The 24961-nt window shown below is 46.7% G+C and overlaps 1 protein-coding gene across 1 annotated transcript in view; it reads right to left on the reverse strand.

Annotated features, from left to right (window-relative positions):
* The window catches only part of CORIN (corin, serine peptidase), a 346959-nt gene that overhangs the window by 97273 nt on the left and 224725 nt on the right, over positions 1-24961 (reverse strand). The window contains exons 12-13 of the mRNA XM_030191349.1: positions 23692-23837; positions 1686-1793 (exon numbers count right to left, since the gene is read on the reverse strand). Of these exons, the coding sequence (XP_030047209.1) occupies positions 1686-1793; positions 23692-23837 (254 nt within the window). The remainder of the gene's footprint in view (positions 1-1685; positions 1794-23691; positions 23838-24961) is intronic.

A 24961-nucleotide genomic window follows, 5' to 3' on the forward strand; every position in this document is an offset into this window, starting at 1 on the left:
TCACACATACATGTATATATAGTGCTATTTTATAATCAGCGACATCACTCCTGTGTTATGTGGTCAATTTTACAAACATTCATGCACAATAGACTTGAAGATGGGTGCCTTCTTCAGAAAGACAAAACTTTGTCACAGGGAGGTACATTTGTGACCCAGAAAGGTGAATAAATCTCAGCCTCAGACACTAACCAAGTGCCATGTCCATAAGACAATTTAGTCTAGGATTATGCATGACTGAGTGGGAGTAAATGTTGATGGGTAAAAATGCTAAGGTAGAAGATACTGCTGTTATAAAATATGGGGTCACCCAAATCATGCTTCCTTTCACTATATATAAGTGTTACCATATACATGTATAAGTAGTACCTTTCCTAAAATCGCCACAAACATGTATGCCATTTCACACATGTCAATGCATTTTATATGTGTGATTAGCACACAGGGTTTCTAAAATTATCTCCTAATTCTCATAAAAATGAATTTGAAAAGATGACTGAATAGTCTGGGTGCCTCGTTCAGAAGTGTTCTAATGTAGACACAAAGGACTAGATTCTGTATATCACGCCTAAAAATTCAGCACCAAAATGAAATTTGTCTAAGTTCATTCTATAAAGTATGCCTTAATTTAGGCATACTTTATAGAATAAGCCTAAATTTTCGCATGTTTTATAGAATATGCCAAGCGCCCATATGCCTGACTAAACTTAATCATGGGCAGTTATGACAAGTAAAACCTGGTATAAAGGCTGATGCCTAAGGGGTCCTTTTATTAAGATGTGCCAAAAATGGCCTGCGCTGTTGTAGGCGCATATATTGGACGCGCATAGGTCCATTTTTCAGCGCGCCTGCAAAAAAAGGCACTTTTTTGGATGAAAATGGATGTGCGGCAAAATAAAAATTGGCGCATGTCCATTTTGAGCCTGAGACCTTACCGCCACCCATTGACTTAGCGGTAAGGTCTCATGCGTTAACCGGTTGGTAATCGTCAGGGCACGTACGCTGCTGATTACTGCCCAGATAACACTACACGGTAGAAAATAAAAAATATTTTCTGCCTCTTGTATCGGATGCGCATAAAATATGTAATTACTACCTGGGGCATGTGTTAGCCAGGAAGTAGTTCCAAATTGACATGCATTGGACACATATAGGCACCTACGCGTCTTAGTAAAAGGGTCCCTAAATTAGATAAAGACTTGGTGTATTCTATAACAATGCACATAGATTTTAGAAATGCCCACGATCCACTCCTTCCTTGCCTATGACCATGCTCCCTTTCAAGTATGTGACTTAGAATTTATGAGTAGCATGTTATAGAATAAGCCTAGACAGTTCTATGTGCAAATACTAATTAGTGTCAATAATTGCTTGCTAATTGGCAATTATCAGCACTGATTGGCTTGTTAAATTAGGTTATGCGCATTGTTATAGAATATGCTTCGATTTCCACGCAGAAATCTCAATACGATAAACAGAATTTGGGGGAAATTGAGGAAAATCTTATTGAAATCACAGCCCTTAACTGAGACTTAAAAGCAAACCAATGTCAATAAATATGAGAGGAAGGAAAAGCTAAATAGTAGAATAAAAATAACTTTTTTACAACACTTAGGGTAAGGGGATGAGCAATGGACCTGGACAGAGGTCAAAAATTTTAAAAAGCAAACATGGGCTTTACCTACCACAGTTTTCTTCGTCACTGTCATCTTCACAGTCTGCATGGCCATCACACCTTCTGGACATCAAGACACACCTCCCCGTGCGGCACTTGAAGTGGCTTGGAGAGCACTCTGTCAATGTCAATGAAATAAGAGTCACCGAGTGAACAAAACTCTTCGTAATGATTCTTCCATTGCAGGCTATGGTCTTCTAGGAATCACATTTCTCAGCAAACAAATATGATGCTATTTCTCCTTACATGTTCCGGTTACACTGGCTGCCAGTGGAGGCCACATTACAATTTAAGGTCTAGGTGCTTTTTCCTGGGGTATTCTCCAGGCTATTAATCATTTTTTTATTTTTTAATAGGAATCATGGCAGAGCTGCTAGAAACTTATTTCTGTTAGATTTTCCTTTGCGCCCTCACCAATCTTTGTTAACACATCAGGCAGCTTCTAGCTGGAATTCTCTTCCTTCTTTTTTTGAGGCATAGAGAACATTATTCTGATTTTAAGAAACTGTTGAAAACTTTCCTTTTGGAAAATATGTCTCTAATTCATACATGCTTATTTCTAATTCAGACTGGAATTATTTTGTGTGATTATCTGGAGTATGCTCTTTTCCTTTATGTTATCCGCTTACAACTTGTTGGTAGTAGCGGGTTATAAGACCTTAATATAATGTAATGTAATCCCTACTGCCCTAGTTTGGTGGCAATTAACTCCCCCCCCCCCCCTAATATTCAGTCAGCAGTGGACAGCAAATTTAAAGGAGCTGACCACCATGGGCTGAATTTGATGTGGATGCTCAATAACAGGCCTAATATGATCACTGGCACTGAATTTCAGAGTTACGACTTTATCTGGGTAATGGCAATTTTCAGACTGGTACCTGGATAAGTGCCTGGATAAATTTAGGACCACCTTTTGCTGTCCTTACTTTATCTGGAAACACCAGAAGAGGAACGAAATGTTCTGCAGTGAAGAAGCAGTCCAAAGAAGAGCAGAACACACATCTAATATGATAAAAAGGCTTTATTTGTGCCACTCTGTAAAATGTCCCGATGTGGCCACGTTTTACCTCACTAGAGGCTGCATCAGGGGCTAAAACAGCTATTGGCACATACACACAATACAGCTAAAATCCAATGAACGCAGCAACAAACAGCCTTGCAGCTCACAGGGTTGTTAGAAACACAGCAACTGTCTCTCTCATTCAAGAGTGAATGAATGAGAGAGACAGACATGGGAAGCAACTGCTTGCCCTGGGATTTGTAGTATGGAGTGTTGCCACAATTTGGGTTTCTGCCAGGTACTTGTGATGTGGCTTGGCCTCTGTTTGGAAAACAGGATACTAGGCTAGATGGATCACTAGTTTGATCCAGTATGGCTACTCTTATGTTCTTAGAATGTGGTGAAAGCAGTTAGCTTAGCGGGGTTAAAAAAAAAGGTTTGGATAGCTTCCTAAAAGAAAAGTCCTTAAGCCATTATTAAAATGGACTTGGGGAAAATCCACTGCTTATTTCTAGGATAAGCAGCATAAAATATATGGTACTGTTTTGGGATCTTGCCAGGTACTTGTAACCTGGATTGGCTACTGTTGGAAACAGGGTACTGTGCTTGATGAATCTTCAGCCTGTCCCAGTATGGAAACACTTATGTACTTATGTAATGGAGGTTTTATGACCAGTGATGTTTTCACTTGATTAAGCTACTTGTTATTTATTTTGAAAAGCTTTATCAGTCATTCACTGGGGTCTTTTTCCATATTTTCCCCCACTCTCGCTTCCATTGTTTTGATTATATTTTTTGTTCTGAATGTTTTTTGGTATTATGAACTATTTTGCATTCAGCTCCTAGTTGGGTGTAGCCTACCTTTGGGTATATATCACAAAAAAGGGGGGTCGAGAGTATTAATACTATGTAACACCGCAATTTCTCTCATATAATGGCAATAAGTACTTTCATAAGACTAAAGTTCTGTGAAGTGAATAATTTACATTTTTTGAAAAAAAAGGGGAAAAGCCTCCGAAAAGCCCAATCACCAATCCAAAGAGTCGTTAACGAATCATTAGAATAGGGAAACAAAGTACAGAATAGGTTTTAGAAGTAAGCGATTATTTGGTTACTTTTATTTCCTACAAAGTTACTGTGGCCCAGTATTTTTGCAAATAATTAAAGACACACACCTAGTGTGGTGATTATTAAGGCTAAGGAGTTAGGGTATTGCTTCCATTTTATTTGGTTGAAGTTGAGGTTAAGGAAGAAGAAGCGGAATGGGAGCACGAAAAACCTTGAACACACACCAGGCCCCCACGCAAGAAAGACAACCGAAGAAACAACTACAAAATCAATTACAGCTAAGTGGCAACAGGGTTAAAGGCCAAAGAAAAGACAGATACCAGATTTGTAAGTATGTGATACTATGGGTAAAAGGAAAGTGGAAGTCAAGGCTCAAGCAGACTGTTTAGCTCTATTCAGGAACCAAGGATAGATTTGTAGTAATTGGAGATTCCTCTCCCTTTTATAGTGGACTTTTCTTCTTCTGGAATAGTTAGACCTACTCTGAAACCTCTTTGATCCTGTCTCTAGGTCACTTACACCTCCTCCTGGAGGTGCCCAGAATGTCTCTTTCTTCTTAGATCTGACTTTATCTGGTATGAATACCAGATGGAGGCTTATGGATCTCTTCATATGGATTCCAGCAATATCAACATCTTAGATGTAGAACCACATTTCTTTAATAGTGTTTGACCCCCCCCCCCATACAATGTGTTACATATTTTGTATCCATACTTTGTGCTATATACTATGTAACCATACATTGTGTTATCTCTGTAATACCTTGTATCCATGCTTTGTAAGCCGCACTGAACCTGCTATTGAGCGGGAAAGAGCGGGGTATAAATGCTACAAATAAATAAATAAATAAAGATGAGGTTTGAGGAAAATCAAAGGGCTATTATATCTTCACCGGCGTCAAAAAAACCCTTATTTGTATTGTTTAAATATAAGGTATATTTGTATTGTATATGAGGTCAGCATTTCTATATTTAAACAATAGAAATAAGGGGTTTTTGACGCAAGTGAAGATATAACAACCCTTTGATTTTCCTCAACCCTCGTCTTCATTAACGACTCTTTGGGTTGGTGGTTGGGCTTTTCAGAGGCTTCCCCCCCCCCCCTCCCTTTTTTTTTCAAAAAATTTTAAATTATGCACTTCACAGAACTTTAGTCTTATTAAAGTACTTATTCCCATTATATGAGATAAATTGTGGTGTTACATAGCCTAACTTTGGGTGCCATTTAGTGAATCTGGCCCTGACTGGTTAGCAGACTGAATATCTCAACTAACTGAGTAAATTCCAGCACTGCCTCGACTCCTCTTCTGTACCGTCCTGATGGTTACACTGGATTTTCAGTGGCACTATCTGGTTAAGCGTCACTGAATATCCAGTTTTGCCCCAGTTAGTGGGATTTAACTGGATAGAATTCTTTCACCCTGGTTACATAGAGAGGCATTTTCAAAAGAAATGCCTTGAACACACCCCTTGACTTAGCGGTAAGGTCTCTTGCATTAACCATGCGGTAATCACCTACGTGCGTCAAGTCGGAGTTACAACCCGATTTTAGCTGCACGCCAGAAACAAAAATGAAATTACCACAAGGGCCACGTGGTAGCTGGCTGGTAACTCCAAATTGGCAAGCGTTGGGCGCATGTAGGTACCTAAGCGGCTTAGTAAAAGGGCCTCTAAGTTAATAGCGGACAAAGATAGGCCTGCTATTCATACTGTCCAAGTTAACCACTAAATTTAGCCGGTCAGCACTGAATATTGCTGGTTATTGTGCAATATAGCCATTTAACTTTTTGGCACTGACCACACATATACAGTGGAGATAATCAGTTATCTCAAGCTGAATATTCACGGTTAGGCGCCGAAACTCTATTTAGTCGGCCAGTGGCTGTTTCTAGCTGGTTAAATAGCTTTGAATATCAGGGAGGATTGTCTTTTATAAAATATATGATGCATGGCAATTCATGGCATTATTTTTGTGTCTTCTAAAATGCTTTAAGTTGGACTGCATCCAAGGGAGGCAGTACAGGAATGTTAATATAAGATAAAACACCATCCTGCTTATAATCGAACGAGAAAAACGCCCAAGTTCCGACCTAAATCGGGAGATGGGCGTTTATCTCACAAAAACGAATAACGCGGTATAATCAAAAGCCGAATTTGGACGCTTTCAACTGCACTCCGTCGCGGATGCGGACAAAGTTGACGGGGGCGTGTCGAAGGCGTGTCGAAGGCGGAACTGGGGCGTGGTTATCGGGCGAACAGAGATGGGCGCCCTTTCGCCGATAATGGAAGAAAAATATGCGATTTCAGCGAGAATTTAGGGCACTTTTCCTGGACCCTGTTTTTCCACGAATAAGGCCCCAAAAAGTGCCCTAAATGACCAGATGACCACTGGAGGGAATCGGGGATGACCTCCCCTGACTTCCCCAGTGGTCACAAACCCCCTCCCAGCACAAAATATGACGTTTCACAACTTTTTATTTTCACCCTCAAATGTCATACCCACCTCCCTGGCAGCAGTATGCAGGTTACTGGAGCACTTATTAGGGGGTGCAGTGGACTTCAGGCAGGTGGACCCAGGCCCATCCCCCCCCTACCTGTTACAATTGTGCTGCTTAATGCGTTAGTCGTCCAACCCCCCCAAACCCACTGTACCCACATGTAGGTGCCCCCCTTCACCCCTTAGGGCTATAGTAATGGTGTAGACTTGTGGGCAGTGGGTTTTGAGGGGGATTTGGGAGGCTCAACACACAAGGGAAGGGTGCTATGCACCTGGGAGCTCTTTTACCTTTTTTTTTTGTTTTGTAAAAGTGCCCCCTAGGGTGCCCGGTTGGTGTTCTGGCATGTGAGGGGGACTAGTGCACTACGAATCATGGCCCCTCCCACGAACAAATGCCTTGGATGTATTCGTTTTTGAGCTGGGCGCTTTCATTTTCCATTATCACTGAATAACAAAAACGCCCAGCTCACAAATTAGCGAATAACATATGGGCGTCTATTTTTTTCAAAAATACGGTTGGGTCCGCCCCTTCACGGACCCGTTCTCGGAGATAAACGCCCATGGAGATAGGCGTTTTCGTTCAATTATGCCCCTCCATATATCATACTTTTAAAGAAACGGCCATTCTTATTCACCTGCAAGACAGACAAAGCAGAACTCAGCATTGTTGCCAGCCTCTGCATTTTTAGCTCATTTGTTCTCAACCTTGCACTGGAGGCACTTTAAACTAGTCAGGTTTTCAGGATATCAGTAAGGTATATGCAAGAGACTGATCTGCATGCACTGAGTCTCCACTATATACAAATATAGCTCATGCATACTTATTGTACATATCATGAAAACCAGACCAGTCAGAGGTATACAGAACAGGGTTGAGAACCACTGCTTTAGCTGATGGGGGATAATCTATTTTTCTGTGCTGGATGGTAGAAAATAACTTTAGCTATAGGCAGCAATTTAGTAATCTAAATTACAGAGCTGTCACTTCCTCTGCCAGCCAGGCTTGAGAGTGTGTACTTACTGACTCACAGTATGTCCTTCCTTTGGTCGGATCTGATGATTCTTTGGCCCCAATGGCAGCCTTTGTGTGGTGCTGAAACATGCTACCTCTCTACCTGATGTAGTTGGTCCACTGTTCATTTGTGATGTCATATGACAGGAAAAAGAAAGTAATGAAGTTGTTCCTTCTTTTAAAGAGACAACTCATGGTATTAAAGAAATAGAATCCTACAGCATAAAGTCATGTTCACTAGGCCTTTGGCACACTAGTTCCTTTAATGGTGCGCTCCAACTGCATCTTTCGTTTGATACCTGATTGCAGTTTGCCTTCTTCTGGGCTACTTTTTCTGAAGATTTGGCTACTTGAGTGGAATAAAACTGTTGGCAACACTGGCAGTAAGTTGAAAAACATTTACAAGAAAAAGAAGGGCATTGCTTTACACGCCATACCAAACTGTGATCTGAAGAATTGAAAAAGAATTGAAAAAGAATTGAAGCGGTGCAAAGAAAAGCTACGAGAATGGTAAGGGATTTGCATTACAAGACGTATGAGGAGAGACTTGATGACCTGAACATGTATACTCTGGAAGAAAGGAGAAACAGGGGTGATATGATACAGACGTTCAAATATTTGAAAAGTATAAATCCGCAAACGAACCTTTTCCGGAGGTGCGAAGGCGGTAGAACAAGAGGACATGAAATGAGATTGAAGAGGGGCAGACTCAAGAAAAATGTCAGGAAGTATTTTTTCACGGAGAGAGTAGTGGATGCTTGGAATGCCCTCCCGCGGGAGGTGGTGGAAATGAAAACGGTAACAGAATTCAAACACGCGTGGGATAAACATAAAGAAATCATGTTCAGAAGGAATGGATCCTAAGGAGCTTAGCCAAGATTGGGTGGCAGAGCCGGTGGTGGGAGGCGGGGACAGTGCTGGGCAGACTTACACGGTCTGCGCCCTGAAAAGGACAGGTACAAATCAAGGTAAGGTATACACAAAAAGTAGCACATATGAGTTTATCTTGTTGGGCAGACTGGAAAACTCTTTTATTGGAAAAAACTAAAAACAAATAACATACAAATCAAAACCAAGCCCCTAGCTATACACGGTCCTCCTATCTATGTACACCCCCTCCCCCTCCTCAATAGTACAGTGGAAACTGTTTATTAGAAAGACCAAAGAAAAAAACCGGACATGCAAATCAAACCCCAGGCTCCTAGCTAGACATGGTCTGCCTATCTATGTACACCCCCTCCTCAATAATACAATGGATCAACCCCCCCCCCCCCCGACCCCCCACAACCCCTTCAGACAACTGGCACACAATCCCCTGGGAAGCATGTCCCCTCATGGCGGCTTAAGCCTCACGTGTCTCCACCACCTCGAAGCCACCCCCACCCCTTTTTCCACCCTTTCCCACTTCGCCGCTTCCTGCACCGCCCTTACCACATCCCAGCTGACTACCTCCGCCGGCCGGACCTCCTGGTACAGGGACACCCTGCAGCGCGCCATCCAGAGGCAGTACCGCAATATCACCGAAATCAGAAAGCGTGTTACCGGATCCCCGCGTCCCTCTCCACCCTCTGGGCCATACACCCAGTCCGCATAGCTGTAGTTGCGGAAACTGGGGATCTGCAGCAACGAGGAAACCCGGTCAGAGACCTGGACTGTAAATGGGCACCTCACCAGGAAATGCTCCATCGTCTCTTCAGTTCCAGCACATTCCTCCCGTGGGCACCCTCTATCCCGCACATTGCGATATTTCAAATTTCCTCGGACGTACAGTCTACCGTGAAAGGACAGCCACGCCAGGTCTTTATACTTCACCGGGATGCGGTTCGAAGCAATCAACCGTAACCCCTGCTGCATCCGTGGGGCCGGCGCGTCCCTCAGCGCCAGAGGAGCTGAGAACACCTGCGCCCGTACTCTGTCCATCCAGACCCCCCGTTGTCCTGCCTTCACCTCCCCCACCGTCAGCCCCCACACCCTCACCAATTTCACTAGGGTCTTGCAATAACTCACCCCCCCCGGAGCCCCCCTTCGCAGTGCCACTACCCTCCCCCCCTCCCGCCATAGGTCCCAATATCTCGGCCACCACTGCAGGACACTCCTAGCCCACCCCGGTGGCTCCCGCCCTACCGCCCTCCCCAGATTGAACTGCAGGAACAAAGCGCTGAAAAACAGGACTGGGTTTATCATGCCCACCCCCACCTCCCTCCTAGGCAGATAGGTAACATTCCGTTTTACCGGATTCGTCCTGTTGCCCCAGAGCAGCCGGAAGAACACCCCATACAAGGCCGTGTACCGGCTCTCCGGCAGCAGGCAGATGTAACTGACGAACAGAAACAAAGGAACTAAGTGTGCCTTGATGAGCTGTACCCGCTCCCCCATGGTCATTTTCCACCCCTTCCATCTATCCACCCTCCCCTTCACTTCTTGGAGACACCTATCCCAGTTGTAGAGCCTATAATCCCCCTTCTCGAAGTATATTCCCAAGACCCGTATACGTTCCACAGCTGTAGGAAACCTACCTCCCAACTCAAATTGCAGCCCCTGATCCCCAACCCACAGGCTATTGGACTTTTGAAAATTGACCTGCGACGCTGTTGCCTGCGAGTATTCCTGGATCAGGTTCTGCAATCTACCTCCCTCCCTCTGGTCCGCTACCCACACTGTAACGTCATCTGCATACGCCACGACCCTTAACTGGTTATTGTCCCCCACCTCCACCCCTTCCAGCCCCTCCGCCCCCCCCCCCTTCTCCAGCCGTCTTATAAAAGGGTCGATGGCGTATGCATACAACAGCGGGCTGAGTGGGCACCCCTGTCGGACCCCTGCCCCTACCTCAAACCCCTGCCCTCTCCACCCGTTAACCAGGGGAAAACACCCCGCATGCCGATAGAGTAGCTGTAATTGCTCTATCCAACCCTTCGGAAACCCATAGCGCTCCAGAATGCTCCATAGGACACCCCACTGCACTCTATCAAACGCTTTTTCCTGGTCGAGTGTTACCAACAGCCTACCATGCCCTCCCACTCTACTGCGTTCTACCCCCTCCCGCACCCACGCTGCAGCTTCCAAGACCCCTCTCCCTTTAACCCCACATGCTTGCGAGGCTGCTAGCAAATCCCCAGACACCTGCCTCATTCTCTGGAATAGCATTCGCGCAAAGATTTTTCGATCCGTATTAAGCAGTGCTATAGGCCGCCAGTTGGCCAGCATCGCCGGGTCCTTCCCCTTACTTAGTAGGATAAGAGCCGCCTCTGTCAAGGAACTAGGCAAGGAACCCTCCAACTGGGCTGCCCCCCATACCCTCACCAGGATCGGCACCAGCTGCTCCTTAAAGGCCTGGTAGAACTCAGTTGTTAGCCCATCCGGCCCCGGCGAGGTCTTCCTGTGGAGCGCCCCGATGGCTTCCTCCACCTCCTGTTCTGTCCACGGGTTCAAGAGGGCCTGAAGCTGGGGTCCCCTGTGACCTATCCCCGGGGTTCCTTCCACATAACACTCCATCTGCTCCATATCAATCTGCTGGGCTGAAAGGAACGCCGCAAAGTGGTCCCTCACTGCCCCCAGAATCCCCTCCTTGGTGTCCTGCAGGACCCCCTGTGCATCCCGCACCCCCTCCATCACCCTGCGCGCCCTCCGCTCCCGGCAGCATGCGAAGGGGTCCGGGCTACACATTTTCCCGAAGTCCCGCTCATACACCAAGGAGGTGTAGCGGTTGTACTGTACCTGCTCCAGGAGTGCTTGGAGATCATGTATTTCTTCCTCCCTCCCCCCTTGTGAAATCAATGTGTCCCTCTTTTTCTTTATTGCCATGCCCAACTTTGTCCTTTCCCTCCCCTCCCTTCTCGCCTGTCTGAGAAAGAATCCCCGCGTTCGTCTTTTCACTGTATCCCACCACTCCCCCAATGACTGAAATGCCCCCTGCACTGACACCTGATCTTCCAAAAACCGGCGGTACTCCTCCCGCACCTGCTCGCTACCTAACCACTTTAAATTTAGTCGCCATAACCCCCTCCCTGGCCTCTGCGCTGCCGCCCCCCCCACCTGAAGGAGGACCATGTGGTGGTCTGAAAAGTCCACGTCCACGGTTCGTGGACCCCCCAGACAAACCCCCTTCTTTACCAGGAATCTATCGATTCTACTTTTACACTGCCCTCGAAAGAACGTGAACCCCTCCTGTTCCTCACAGAAGGCCACATGCGCGTCTACCAGCTCCGCCTCCCGCATGATCCCTGCCAGCCTCACCCCGTCATAGCCCACCTGTACCGATCGTCCCCCACTATCCTTTTTCCGCAATATGGTGTTAAAATCTCCCCCCCAGACTACTTGGCGCGAAGTGTATAGGTAGGGCTTGATCTTCCCAAAGAGGAGCACCCTTTCCTTCTTACTTTGGGGCCCGTACACATTCACCACCCTCAGTGCTCTATCCTCCCAAATCGCATCCACAACAAGACATCTCCCCACCCCCAGCTCCACCACTCGCTGAATATTCACCCGGTGGGACTTAAATAAGATCCCCACCCCACCATACCTCTCCCCCGCCAACCCCCACACCGAGGGACCCCACTTCCAGGCCCGCCTTGCCCGCCTGATCACCTCAATGGACCGCAGCCGAGTCTCCTGGAGCAGGAAGCAATCTGCTTGGACCCTCGCGAACCAGTCATACGCTAAACCCTGCTTCTTCGGAGAGGCGATGCTGGCCACATTCAGCGTGGCAAATGTCAACACTAAGCCTGCCATCCTCATTGCGAGTCACGGGTCTGCTCACTCCCAACTTCTTTCCTTATCTCCTGGGATACCCCCTTCTTACCCTGAAGCAGGTCCTCTGCTATGCGGTCTACATCATCCCCTGCCAGATCCCCCTCCCCCCCCCCCGCAGCCGTCCTGTCTGCACCTTACCCCCCCCTCCCCCTTTCTTCCTTCCTTTCTTCTTTGCTCTATCCGGACCCACCCCCTGATCCCTCCCTCTCCCCTCTTCACCCCCGCCCCCTACCTCCTCCTCCGAGTCCTCCACCTCCCCCAAGTCCTCCAAGTCCTCCAGATCCTCCTCTAGCTCCACTCTGTCCCCCCAAGCCTGCACTTGGGCCTTCACCACCTGCCCGGCCCCCTCAGCTTTCCTCTTACTCCCCTTTCCCCTCCCTCCCTCCCTTCCCTCTTCCTCCTCCCTCACCCCTCCCCCTCCCCCCAGAGCCTTCCCGCCCTTCTTCCTACCACCAGTACCCTCCTCCAGTGCTTCCTCATATTTCCGTTTGCCCTCTCCAATCCCCCCTGCCGCCCCCTCTTCCTCCATTAACTCCACCTCTTCTCCTTCCCCCTGTTCTTCCTCCTCCCTCCCAACCTCCCTATCCTCCTCCTCCTCCTCCAACACCTGAAATCTGTTCCTCCCCCTCTTCCCCTGCAGCGACCCCTCCCTGCCCACCCCTACTTTCCCCCCCCTCCGAAACTTCCCTTTCCTCTGTGGCACTTGTACCCACTCCCCCTCTCCCCCCTGCTCCACTCCTGACCCAGCCCCCTGCCGCCCCCCCTCCTGCATCCCCTCCTTCTCCCCCCCTTGCCCCTCCCTGCCTATCACCCCCTGCCCTATCCCCTCCTCCATTACCCCCCCTCCCCGTCCCTTCCCCCACATATCCCACTCGTTATGGGCCGCCCTAGGGCAGTTCCGATATGCATGGCCTAACCCGCCGCAGAGGTTGCACCTGATCGCGGTGCAGTCCTCTGTGGCATGCTGATCCCCGCATCTTCCACACTTTACCACTGGGCATGACATGCTGAAGTGCCTAAACGAACCACATCTGAAGCACTGCCGCGGCTGCCCCTTGTAAAAGCACAGTATCCTGTCACGACCGATAAAGGCAGCCGAAGGAATGTGCTGGACCACATGGCTCTCCTGTCTCAATTTGACCAGGGCTCCCCAACCTCCTGCCCAAACCCTGCTTGGATCCGGTAACTTTGTAAGTGGGGATCTCAGCTCCGCGTACCTCTGTAGCCAGTAGGCTAAATCTGCCCCAGAGATAGACTCATTTCTCACGAGCAGGGTGATCTGCACCAGGTCCGGCTTGCTGACTGGAATGGCCCTGAGGTCCCGCCACTCCCCCTTTCCCCTCACCCCCTCGTACCTTTCCCAGAATATTTCCATCCCCCTCTGGGTCATGAAGCTCAAGTCATATTCTGGGATGTTGATGGGGTGTATACACGCGTAAAAGTCCTCGGGTATAAACCCCATCCCCATCACCAGCCTCAAGACCCGATCCCTGGAGGGCATTGCCCCCTCCCCTATCCATTTGAGCTGTACCACATTTCGCCGCTTAGGCAGCTGTCCACCCCCTGACCCCGCTCCCCCCCAACCCCTCCCTGGGCCCTCAAAACCACCCGATCTCCCCCCCTCCCTCCTTCCCCCTCCCTGGACTACTGCCGCAAAGGACTTGGACCCCAGCCCCCACCGCCCCCCCTCCACACTTGTTCCAGCCCTTCCCTCTGCCTCCCCCCCCTTCTGTCCCTCTGCCCCTCCCCTCATCCCTCTCCCTTCCTCAATATCCACCGCCCCCTCCCCCTCCCGTTGTCCCCCGTCCCCTTCCCTCTCAGACAAACATCCAGCAACGTCCATAGTCAGTTCTGCGGCTTGGGCTGCCTCCAACTGATTGTCCTGCCCATCACCACTTCCTGGAACGTCCCTGCTCGTCCCTGCCACTGCAGGCTCCAGCCTCTGGGCTAATCGCCTCCTCTCCTCTGTCTCCTGGCGATACTCTGGCACCTGCCCAGTCAGGTCTGCAGCTGGCGATACCAGACTCCCTGCTCGCTCTGCCCCCGAACTCCCTCCAACCTCCGGCACCAGGGGCGAAGCCTCCGGAACTCCGCCGCTCCCCTTGGCTCCTCGCTCCCAGCCGTCCTGCTGGCAGGTCTGCTCCACCACCCGCTGCACATCTGTTAGACTTGCCATGTCCACTTCTGTAGTCAACGAAAGTCTCTCAACAATCGGGTTACTTCCCTCTTGCTTCTGGTGCAGTCCCTCCTGCGTTCTCCCAATGGCTGGCGCTTCCCGGGGGCATGGCTTGTCTGTTCCTGATTCCGCCACAGGCTGGCTGTTAGCACCCCCCGATTTCACCTCTTGTAATGGACAGCTGGTCAAATGAGCTCCCAGCTGCTGCCCGCTCCTATTCCTCTCTCTCCGACCCCTCTCCTGTAAACCGCCAGCTACTCCATGCTCAGGGAAGACATCCCCTGCTCCCGGACTTCGTGGGCGGGGCTTCTCCAGATGCCATGCTGCTTCGGTTTCCACTTCAGTCATTGCAGACCCGGCCAAAAATACCGGAGTCTGCCTCTGCTGACCCTTTTCCAACAGGGCCTCCTTCACGGCAACTGTCTCTGCTGTTTGCACAACTGCAGGTAAGCCCTCTGAGACTTCGACCACCACCTCTGTAGAAAACAGGCTGCTACCTGCGTCTCCCTCTGCTGCCTCCATTATCTGGAGTTTTGAAAAGTTACTGAGTTCTGTCCTCCCCTCCACAGGTAGGATCTCTACTCCAGCCCCCACCTCAGAGCCATGTCCTGCCGCTGCCTCCTTATCCTCTGGCTGCTGGGTAAGTGCTCTAGACTGTGTTGCCAACTGTCTCATGTATTTTAAAGTGGGGTCACCTCTGAACCCAGACAACTCTTTTGAGTCTAATGCTGCTGAAGACACTGAAGCTTGCTGCAACTGTAGTGTTCCTGAACCCCCAGACTGTGGTATTGAAGCCATCCTTTCTCGGTTAACATAGAGCTCCCTCAAAGGATTCACAGAGCCCTTTTTTAAACAGTTCAACAAGTGTTCTTTTTTCCCCAACAACTTTGATATCCGGGCTTCCTCTTTAACATACATTTGTCTGTGCTCCGCTGGGGCAAATTTACACATAGTTCTTGCCATTTTCAGACGTTTTCCTAGCTCCACTACTTCTTTTTCCACCAGCTTAATTCGTCTTACAATATTTACCACACTACTTGCTGGATCATCAGGGTCATAGCTCACTTCAAGGAACTCCTCATCTGACGATCCACTCTCCTCACTCTCACTCTCAGCTGCCTCCAGCAAAGGCTTCTGGCAAACTTCCATCGCCTCTTCCTTCTCCCTTCCTTGGAAGCGCCCTTCTGGGGCCTGTACTATCTTCCTCCCCCCTCCACTGTCTTCTCGCTTACCTTCCGCAAGCTGGGCCATGGAGGGGGAAATGCTCTGGTGGCCTCCACTGGGCTGCTTCTCCCTTCGGTCCACTGGACTCCTTTCCCTTCTCCCGGTAGTCAAACCAGGGAGAGAGCCACTCCTTTCGGCCTTCTGGTCCCGGGCCCCAGGAGGCCCCATAGCCTGGGACTTTCCTGAGGCCTTCTCCCCAGGGACCCTCCTCATCTTTGGGGAGGGAGCTAGGTCTCACTCCCTTTCCACTGGAAGTCAGCAGAGCTCTCTAAAACACCTCCTTCCTCCTCAGCAGACTGGATGGACCGTGCAGGTCTTTTTCTGCCGTCATTTACTATGTTACTATGTTACTTCTTCTTTGACCAACAACATTGGAATGGGGTGGGTCATGGGATCATGACCTGATAATCAGCAACTATGAAGACATGGATGCAGAGGTGGAAGCTACTTTGATTGACATCCCTAACCTTGCCCCTGTCCCTGACCAAAATGGAGATTTTGAGCATCCTTGATCAATGAGTAATCCTGAATCAGCAATAGCAGCTGTGATGATCACGAGCTGTCTTACATCCTGATCCTCAATATTTGGGGCTAAGCATCCTCTATAGGCCAGTGAGACAACCCTGCCAAGTCTTTAATAGGCAGTGGTCCTTACTTCCAGGCCTCATACAGCAACTTTCCAAATTAAAGGCTTTAATGTTTCTCAACACAAAATACATGATATTTATTTTATTTATTTATTTTATTACATTTATACCCCGCGCTTTCCCACTCATGGCAGGCTCAATGCGGCTTACATATTGTATACTCCATATCACTAACTTAGGGTTCTTTCTTTTCTCTTTTCCAAGCTACAAGATCTACAAGGTCATTCTTTACCTTAGAAGCAATCCTTCTCTAATATAATCAGACAGCAGATACTTCTATTTTCCCTTTTCATTTCCTGGTCTGGATGCAGAAAAGACCTTTTCTTTTCAGTGCCATCCCATAATTTGTAGAATCTCAAAAAAGGGCAGTTACGCATGTAACTGATTATTAGTGTCAATTAACAGCAATTATAGGCAATGATTGCTTGTTAATATAATAGCTGCCAGCGGGTATTAAGTTACATGCACACTGGACACTAGTCTATAACTTGCACATACAACTTTGTGCATCAAGGACTAGATTCTATATATGGCACCTGAAAAATCAGTGCCAAAAATACTTACGCCTACATATATTCTGTAAACTGCACCTCGATTTAGGCACAGTTTATAGAATACACTTAGCTGGTTTATAGAATATGCCTAACGCCATGCCTATACCTAACACTAGGCACATCTATTTACGCTAAACAAAACTTGGGGTAAATACCAGCGCCTAAGTTAGGTGCAAAGCAGGTGTATTCTATAACTGTATGCTTAGATTTTTGGAATGCCCACAGTCTGCCAATTCCACACCCATAGCTATGCCCCCTTTTTGGCAGTGCGCATTAGAATTTATGCACACCACTTTATAGAATATGCCTAGCAAGTTGTGCATGTAAATTCTAATTAATGCCAATTAGTGTCAATAGTTTTTTTATTAAGTGACAATTATTGGTGCTGATTGGCTTGTTAAGTAATCAAATTGTTCATGGAAATCCAGAGTATGACCGGATTTGCAAGTACAATTTCAGTCGTATTATATAGAATACGGGAGCACATGTATAATTGTACGCACAGGTTTATAGAATTGGGGGGGGGGGAGTGTCTAATTCAAACTGCTCGCATGTCACAAAGCTAAAGAGCTGTATGGAGGATAAAGGGCAAGAGTCTCCTTTTCCCTATTATTTTCAATGGGTTTCTAACTTTAAAAAAGGCAAATTATTTACTAGTGAGCTCAGAGATAAAGCTGAAATCTGCCTGGATCATAGAGAAGAAAAGAATATAGATTGACAGCCTATGGAAGGAAACCAATTCTCACACAGCTGCCATGATGATGAGTAGAAAATCTATGTGACCACTGCTAGGGATAGTGATGTAAACATCTGAAATGCTAGGGTGTGATATATTTGTCAGATATATTTTAAGTGGATACAGATCTGCTGTTGCTCTGTTACTAGGGGCATAGCTAGGTGGGGCCACGGGGGCCTGGGTCCCCCAAATTTCCTCTGGGCCCCTGGTTGGCTTTAGGGGGTAGCCAAACCCTACCAGCTGAAGACGTTGCTGCATTGCCTGCCATGCTCTGTCTTCCCCTCACATCAGGCACGTTCCCTTTAGTGAAATTGAGCTGGAGACCAGCACTGGACGAAGCCTTCAGCTGGCGGGGGTTGGGGACCCCTGCCAGCCAAGGTATTTGTGGCAATGGAGGGGGGCGGCGGCGGAGCGGTGATCAAAATGTGCCCCCCACCTTGGGCTCTGGCCCCCTCTCACCTTGAGGTCTAGCTACGCCCCTGTCTGTTACTACTAACAATTAAAAGGATTTTGAAACCACTTCTTATATTAATCTTGACTGTACTGTGGGTTGAATTACCTTAACTTTCCAGGATGTCTTACATTTTTCTAATAAGCACTGGTAGCTAAAGCAACCTGTCACAGTGAGAAAAAATAGGAGTAAAGTAATCCAAGTTCTACTCATTGCTAAAATGACTTAAAGGAGACACATTACATGGCAACTGAAATCCAGGGAAGACATGCAAGAGTCCATCCTTCCACTAAGGAATCTGTTCACGTCTTCCAATCCTGTCTTTATCAATACTAATAGAAAAATACATTAGGAATATAGGTATGTAGCCCAAAGGTTTCGCTTGATTTAGTTTCCCAAGCTGTTTACAGGCATTTTCATTTTATTTGCCTTGTTTTGAAAGCAATATCATTAATACTGCATAGTCTTTTGAAAGAGTGTGCACTATTAGGAAATTTATTTATTTATTTATTTATTTATATCACAGTTTGTATACCACTCTGTCTCATGTACTAGGCGGTTCACATAAACTGCACACATAATAATTAAAACAAACATGTCTCAACATAAATAGCTCCTCAATTTTCCTTCCAGTCAATCATTCCTACATGGTTTACAAATCTATAACATAATCTCTAGTCATTTAGTCTCTACATTAAAAGCCCCTTGAAATAAGAATGCTTTTAACTGTTTTTGAAACTGTACATAGTTCTTAAAAGTACGAATCTTTTCTGGAAGCATGTTTCACAACCTTGCCCCCTCCACACAAAACATTCTTGTTCTGTTCTGTTCTCATCCAGGTATACATGCTTAACAAATAGCTAAAACAGAGAGACTGATGCGGGGAATAAATTCTCAATAGATTTCCCAATGTGGGTAGAGCCTCATTATTTACACATTTTTGAATAAGGGTCATAAGTACATAAATGTTGCCATACTGGGACAGATTGAAGGTCCATCAAGCCCAGTATCCTGTTTCCAACAGTGGCCAATCCAGGTCACAAGTACCTGGCAAGATCCCAAAACAGTACAATACATTTTATGCCACTAATCCTAGAAATAAGCAATGGATTTTCCCAAGTCCATTTTAGTAATGTAACATAGAGGGGCATTTTCGAACGGGGACACCCATCTCTGACGATGTCCCTGCGAAGGGGCGGGGCATCCTGTATTATCAAAACAAGATGGACGTCCATCTTTCGTTTCGATAATACTGATGGGGACGCCCAAATCTCAACATTTAGGTCGACCTTAGAGATGGTCGACCTAAGTGTTGAGATGGTCGATCTTAGAGATGGTCGTCCCCGGTTTTCAGCCGATAATGGAAACCGGGGACGCCCATCTCAAAAACGACCAAATCCAAGTCCTTTGGTCGTGGGAGGAGCCAGCATTCATAGTGCACTGGTCCCCCCTCACATGCTAGGCCACCAACCAGGCACCCTAGGGGGCACTGCAGTGGACTTCAAAAATTGCTCCCAGGTGCATAGCTCCCTTACCTTGGGTGATGAGCCCCCCCAAACCCCCTACCCACAACTGTACAACACTACCATAGCCCTTAAAGGGTAAAGGGGGGCACCTAGATGTGGGTACAGTGGGTTTCGGGTGGGTTTTTGAGGGCTCACATTTACCACCACAAGTGTAACAGGTAGGGGGGATAGGCCTGGGTCCGCCTGCCTGAAGTGCACTGCAATACCCACTAAAAACTGCTCCAGGGATCTGCATACTGCTGTGATAGAGCTGGGTATGACATTTGAGGCTGGCATAAAGGCTGGGTGAGAGGGGGTTGGTGACCACTGGGGGAGTAAGGGGAGGTGATCCCCGATTCCCTCCGGTGGTCATCTGGTCAGTTCGGGCACCTTTTCGAGGCTTGGTTGTGAAAAAAATTGGACCAAGTAAAATCGGCCAAATGCTCATCAGGGACGCCCTTCTTTTTTCCATTATCGGCCGAGGACACCCATCTGTTCACCATGCCCCCATACCGCCTTCAGTACACTGCCGACATGCCCCCGTGAACTTTGGTCATCCTCGCAACAGAAAGCAGTTGAGGACGCCCAAAATAGGCTTTTGATTATGCCGATTTGGGCGACCCTGAGAGAAGGACGCCCATCTCCCGATTTGTGTCGGACGATGGGCGTCCTTCTCTTTCGATTATGCCGCTGATAGTAACATACAGGCTTATTTTCGAAAGTGATCACCGGCCATCTTCCGACATAAATCAGGAGATGGCCGGTGATCTCGGAAAAGCGGCCAAATCGATATAATCGAAATCCCCTTTTTTGATTCCATCACCGCTTTCCCGTCGCCGAGCTGGCGAAAGTTCAAGGGGGCGTGTCGGCAGTGTAGCGAAGGCGGGACATGGGCGGGCATGGGCGTGGCTACCAGATGGCCGGCTTTCGCAGATAATGGAAAAAAAAAGTGGCATTAATCAGTATTTCGCCGGGTTTACTTGGTGCTTCTATTTTCACGACCAAGCCTCAAAAAGGTGCCCCAACTGATCAGATGACCACCGGAAGGAATCGGGGATGACCTCCCCAAACTCCCCCAGTGGTCACCAACCCCCTCCCACCCTAAAAAACACAATTATAAACATATTTTGCCAGCCTCTATGCCAGCCTCAAATGCCGTACCCACCTCCATGACAGCAGAACGTGTTCTATCCTTTGACAGCCTTTCCCTGGTTGTGATGTGGCTCTCGGGTAAATGTGACACCTTTTCTGTTATGCGCACTGCAGAGTCATGTCAGCAATGCATTGTGGTGGGTGTAGGGTATTGGGCTACGTGATTGCAGTAGATTCTGTTAAATGCTCACGCTGTTGGAAGTTGGTAGGCTCTACTCCCATGGTGCTTTTCCCCCTGCTAACTGGGTCAGAGTGTGCCCTGTTTTGTTTCCGGCATGATGCCAGCTGAATATCAGGGGCATATATTTGTTTTTAAAATCATGCATTGTACCAGAAGATTGGAGGGTGGCCAATGTAACACCCATTTTTAAAAAGGGTTCCAGAGGTGATCTTGGAAATTACAGACCGGTGAGCCTGACATCGATGCCAGGCAAACTGGTAGAGTCTATTATAAAGAACAAAATTACAGAGCATATTCAAAAGCATGGATTAATAACACAAAGCCAACATGGATTTAGTAAAGGGAAATCTTGCCTCACAAATCTACTAATTTCTTTGAAGGGGTTGTAATTCCCTATTAGTTTGGGAATACTAAGAGAGTAAGACCCTGTAGAGAGTCACTGGAGGAGTAACTGGGAGGTCCTCAGGTGGGAGGAAGCCCAGCCCAAGGGAAGTAGCTTTGGAATAAAATTTAGAAAGAAAGTGCACTGAGAGAGAAGAGTGACAAGAGGGGAGGAGTTAGAAGGAGATAGAGAAGTGTTTGCTCTTTAGAGGAGTCTTTGGTTGCCTGATGGTCCTCTGCCACTGACCTGGGGGAATAAAGAGGAATCCCATTTTTAAAAGAAGCAGACCATTGGCTGTAAAGAGGAGTTGTGGCTCAGTAAAGCGGCAACTGTGACAGAGGAGAGCTATGGATCGACAGAGGAGAGAACAAGCCCAGGAGTGTGGGAGTGAAGCCAGGGAGTGCCCATCCCAGGACCAGGGAGAGCCAATGCAAAGGTCACCTTGGAGGGAGGTCAGGTCAGGAGGGTCTGGACTTGTAAAGGTGAGGAGCACAGCCTTTGCGACAATATTCTCTAGGATAGGAATGGATAGGAGTCTTCTGAATATGTATATAGCCCGTGGAAGAAAGTGCCTCTGTAAATATACCTAAGGAGAATAGTGGAAAAGTTGTTCTCTCCAGGAATAACAGAAGTCTAGGAATGAATCATGCTGGAGTTTATTAAGTGACTGTAAGAAGATTAAATTTAAAAGTCTGCCTTTTGCAGAGGTTGCAATAAAAGTTAAATTTCTTATTAAGCCTTCTGGAGTACAGTGTGGCTCCTGGACTGAATAGCTGAGTGGAACCCAGAACTGGAAAAGTGTCTCCCAAACACCTGGATCGCTATTCCAGACCACTGACCCACCTCAGCTTGACCATAAGTGGACTGGAAATGAGGTACATGATAAGAGTGGCCTGAGAATGAGTGACAACTATGAAGTTTGTGAGCAAATGATTTCTTTTGTGGCCCAGGGCTAAAGCCAGTGCACAGGTGAGACCTGAGTTACAGGGTGAATGAGCATGTGGATAAAGGTAAGCTGGTCGAAGTTGTGTATCTCGATTTTCAAAAGGCATCTGACGAAGTACCTCATGAACAACTCCTGAGGAAATGAGAAAGTCATGGGGTAGGAGGTAGTGTCCTATTGTAGATTACGAACTGGTTAAAAGATAGAAAACAGAGAGTAGAGTAGGGTGAAATGGTTAGTATTCTCAGTGGAGAAGGAAATACTGTGTGCAATCTGGTCACCACAGCTCAAAAAAGATACAGCAAAACTAGAAAAGGTACAGCGAAGGGCAACAAAAATGATGAAGGGGATGGGACAACTTCCTTATAAGGAAAGGCTAAAGAGGCTAGAGCTTTTCAGCTTGGAAAAGAGACAGCTGAGGGGAGATATGATAGAGTCTATAAATTGCTGAGTGACGTGGAAAAGATAGATGTGAATTGCTTGTTTACTTTTTCCAACAATATAAAGACTAAGGGGCACGCAATGAAGCTACTAAGTAGTAAATTTAAAACAAACTGGAGAAAATATTTCTTTACTCAACGTGAATTAAACTCTGGAATTTGTTGCCAGAGAATGTGGTAAAAGCAGTTAGCTTTGCAGGGTTTAAAAAAGGTTTTGATAATTTCCATAAAGAAAAGTCTATAAGCCATTATTAAGAGGGACTTTTGAAAATCCACTGCTTATTTCTAGGATATAACAAAATATTTAAACACACATGAATACAAGTGTATTGCTTCTTCAGCTTATTGAGAGTGGAGTAGTCTCATATATAACACACGATAAAGATTATTTGATTTTTCACCCAATGACTGGGTGTATTATCTGTGTGTATTGTCTAATCATTGACTTAACCTCCACCACCCTTTGCTAATCTTATATATTATTTCTAGGATAAGCAGCATAAAATCTATTTTACTGTTTTAGGATCTTGGTACATACTTGTGACCTGAATTGGCACAATGGAAACAGGATACTGGGCTTGAAGGACCTTCGGCCTGTCCCAGTATTGCAACACCTATATTCTTACGTTCTTTACTATTCATGTGGCAGATAATGCAGAATAGTCAAAAGATGTAGCTAATTGTACTGTGTATTATCTGCCTTGCAATTAACACTGGGTAGTGACTTTTTCTGCATAGCAGCATTAACAAAAATGCTAGGAATGCTCCTAACAGTTAATACAGAGGTTTTGCACATTATTTTTGGCTATCACCACATAGTAACTACAAAACCTTAGTGCAACTTAGTAAATAGGCTAACGTGAGGTAATTGCTACATTCACATTTCTACAAGCGAATGACATCCAGCAATTTATGGAAAAAGAATCCCACAAATAAATTTGACCTCTAAAGTCATGCCCCCAAAAGCATTTAACTGGCCAGGATTGGCACCTGGCTGGTTAAATGCCCTATAACCAGCTATCTGCCGATTTTCAGCCTCACTTTAGTGGCTATATTTGGCCACATGAATATGTGGGTTATCTTTGACTGGTTAGAAGATAACCAGCAAAGTCTGAATATCAACAAAGCTGGTTTATCTTCTAACCGGCTAAAAATAAACTGTGTATTCAATGTCGGTTACTGGAAACGGCCTAACACTGAATATCCGGGTTTAGCGGTGACTGTGGGAGTTTGCCGGGCTAACTCCTGCAGTCTGAATATCAGCCCCATGGTTTATATCACTGGAACCACCACTAACCTTCTACATCGTCATCTGGCATTAGGCAAGTTTGGTTATCTGACTTTTCCTCTGGAAACTGTGAGCAGTCTGTGTCTTCTGGCCACTGCAGACCTACAATTCCAAGCACAGACTCACAGCGCTCCTTGGAAAGCTCACATAGGGACCTTCAAATAAGAAAAAGAGACAGGGCAGGTTAGCAAACACACAGTGGTGTTACCCGAGTCATGAAACACCTTATCTACAGTAATTCTATGAAGTCTATGAAACAGAAAAATCAACTATCACTTTCTCTTTATAAGTAATCATAAGATGATGTTAGATTAGAAGGATCCATCAGAGATTGTTACCTTTAAAAGCTTTTGCTTTCTAAAAGGATAGACATCTATTAAAAACAAATTTAAACAATCTCACAGAAGTTCCTACAAAATGAAAACTGAAAAGAAATGAATAGTTAACAAAGGAATACAGGGCCAATTTGATGATGATGATGTATTATGATACTGGAAAACATGTGGGTCAATTTTCAAAAGGATTTAACAGTATAGCAGCCTTCGCTATATATAAAAGTCTATCTTATTTATTATTTATTTATTAGGATTTATTTACCACCTTTTTGAAGGAATTCACTCAAGGCGGTGTACAGTAAGAATAGATCAAACATGAGCAGGAGGCAATTAGAGCAGTACAAATATTCGAACAACAATACAAAATATGGCATGATATATACACTACTTGCAATGACAACACTATCCTGCTTATAATCGAACGAGAAAAACGCCCAAGTTCCGACCTAAATCGGGAGATGGGCGTTTTTCTCACAAAAACAAATAAAGCGGTATAATCGAAAGCCGAACTTTGGACGCTTTCAACTGCACTCCGTCGCGGATGCGGACAAAGTTGACGGGGGCGTGTCGGAGGCGTGGTGAAGGCGGAACTGGGGCGTGGTTATCACCCGAACAGAGATGGGCGCCTTTCGCCGATAATGGATACGTTTGTAGCTAGAATTTAGGGCACTTTTCCTGGACCCTGTTTTTTCACGAATAAGGCCCCAAAAAGTGCCCTAAATGACCAGATGACCCCCAGAGGGAGTCGGGGATGACCTCCCCTGACTCCCCCAGTGGTCACTAACCCCCTCCCACCACAAAAAAATGATGTTTCACAACTTTTTACTTTCACCCTCAAATGTCATACCCTCCTCCCAAGCAGCAGTATGCAGGTCCCTGGAGCAGTTGTTAGGGGGTGCAGTGGACGTCAGGCAGGTGGACCCAGGCCCATCCCCCCCCCTACC

Source organism: Microcaecilia unicolor, chromosome 2 (assembly GCF_901765095.1).
Source record: "Microcaecilia unicolor chromosome 2, aMicUni1.1, whole genome shotgun sequence".
Classification (NCBI taxonomy): Eukaryota; Metazoa; Chordata; class Amphibia; order Gymnophiona; family Siphonopidae; genus Microcaecilia; species Microcaecilia unicolor.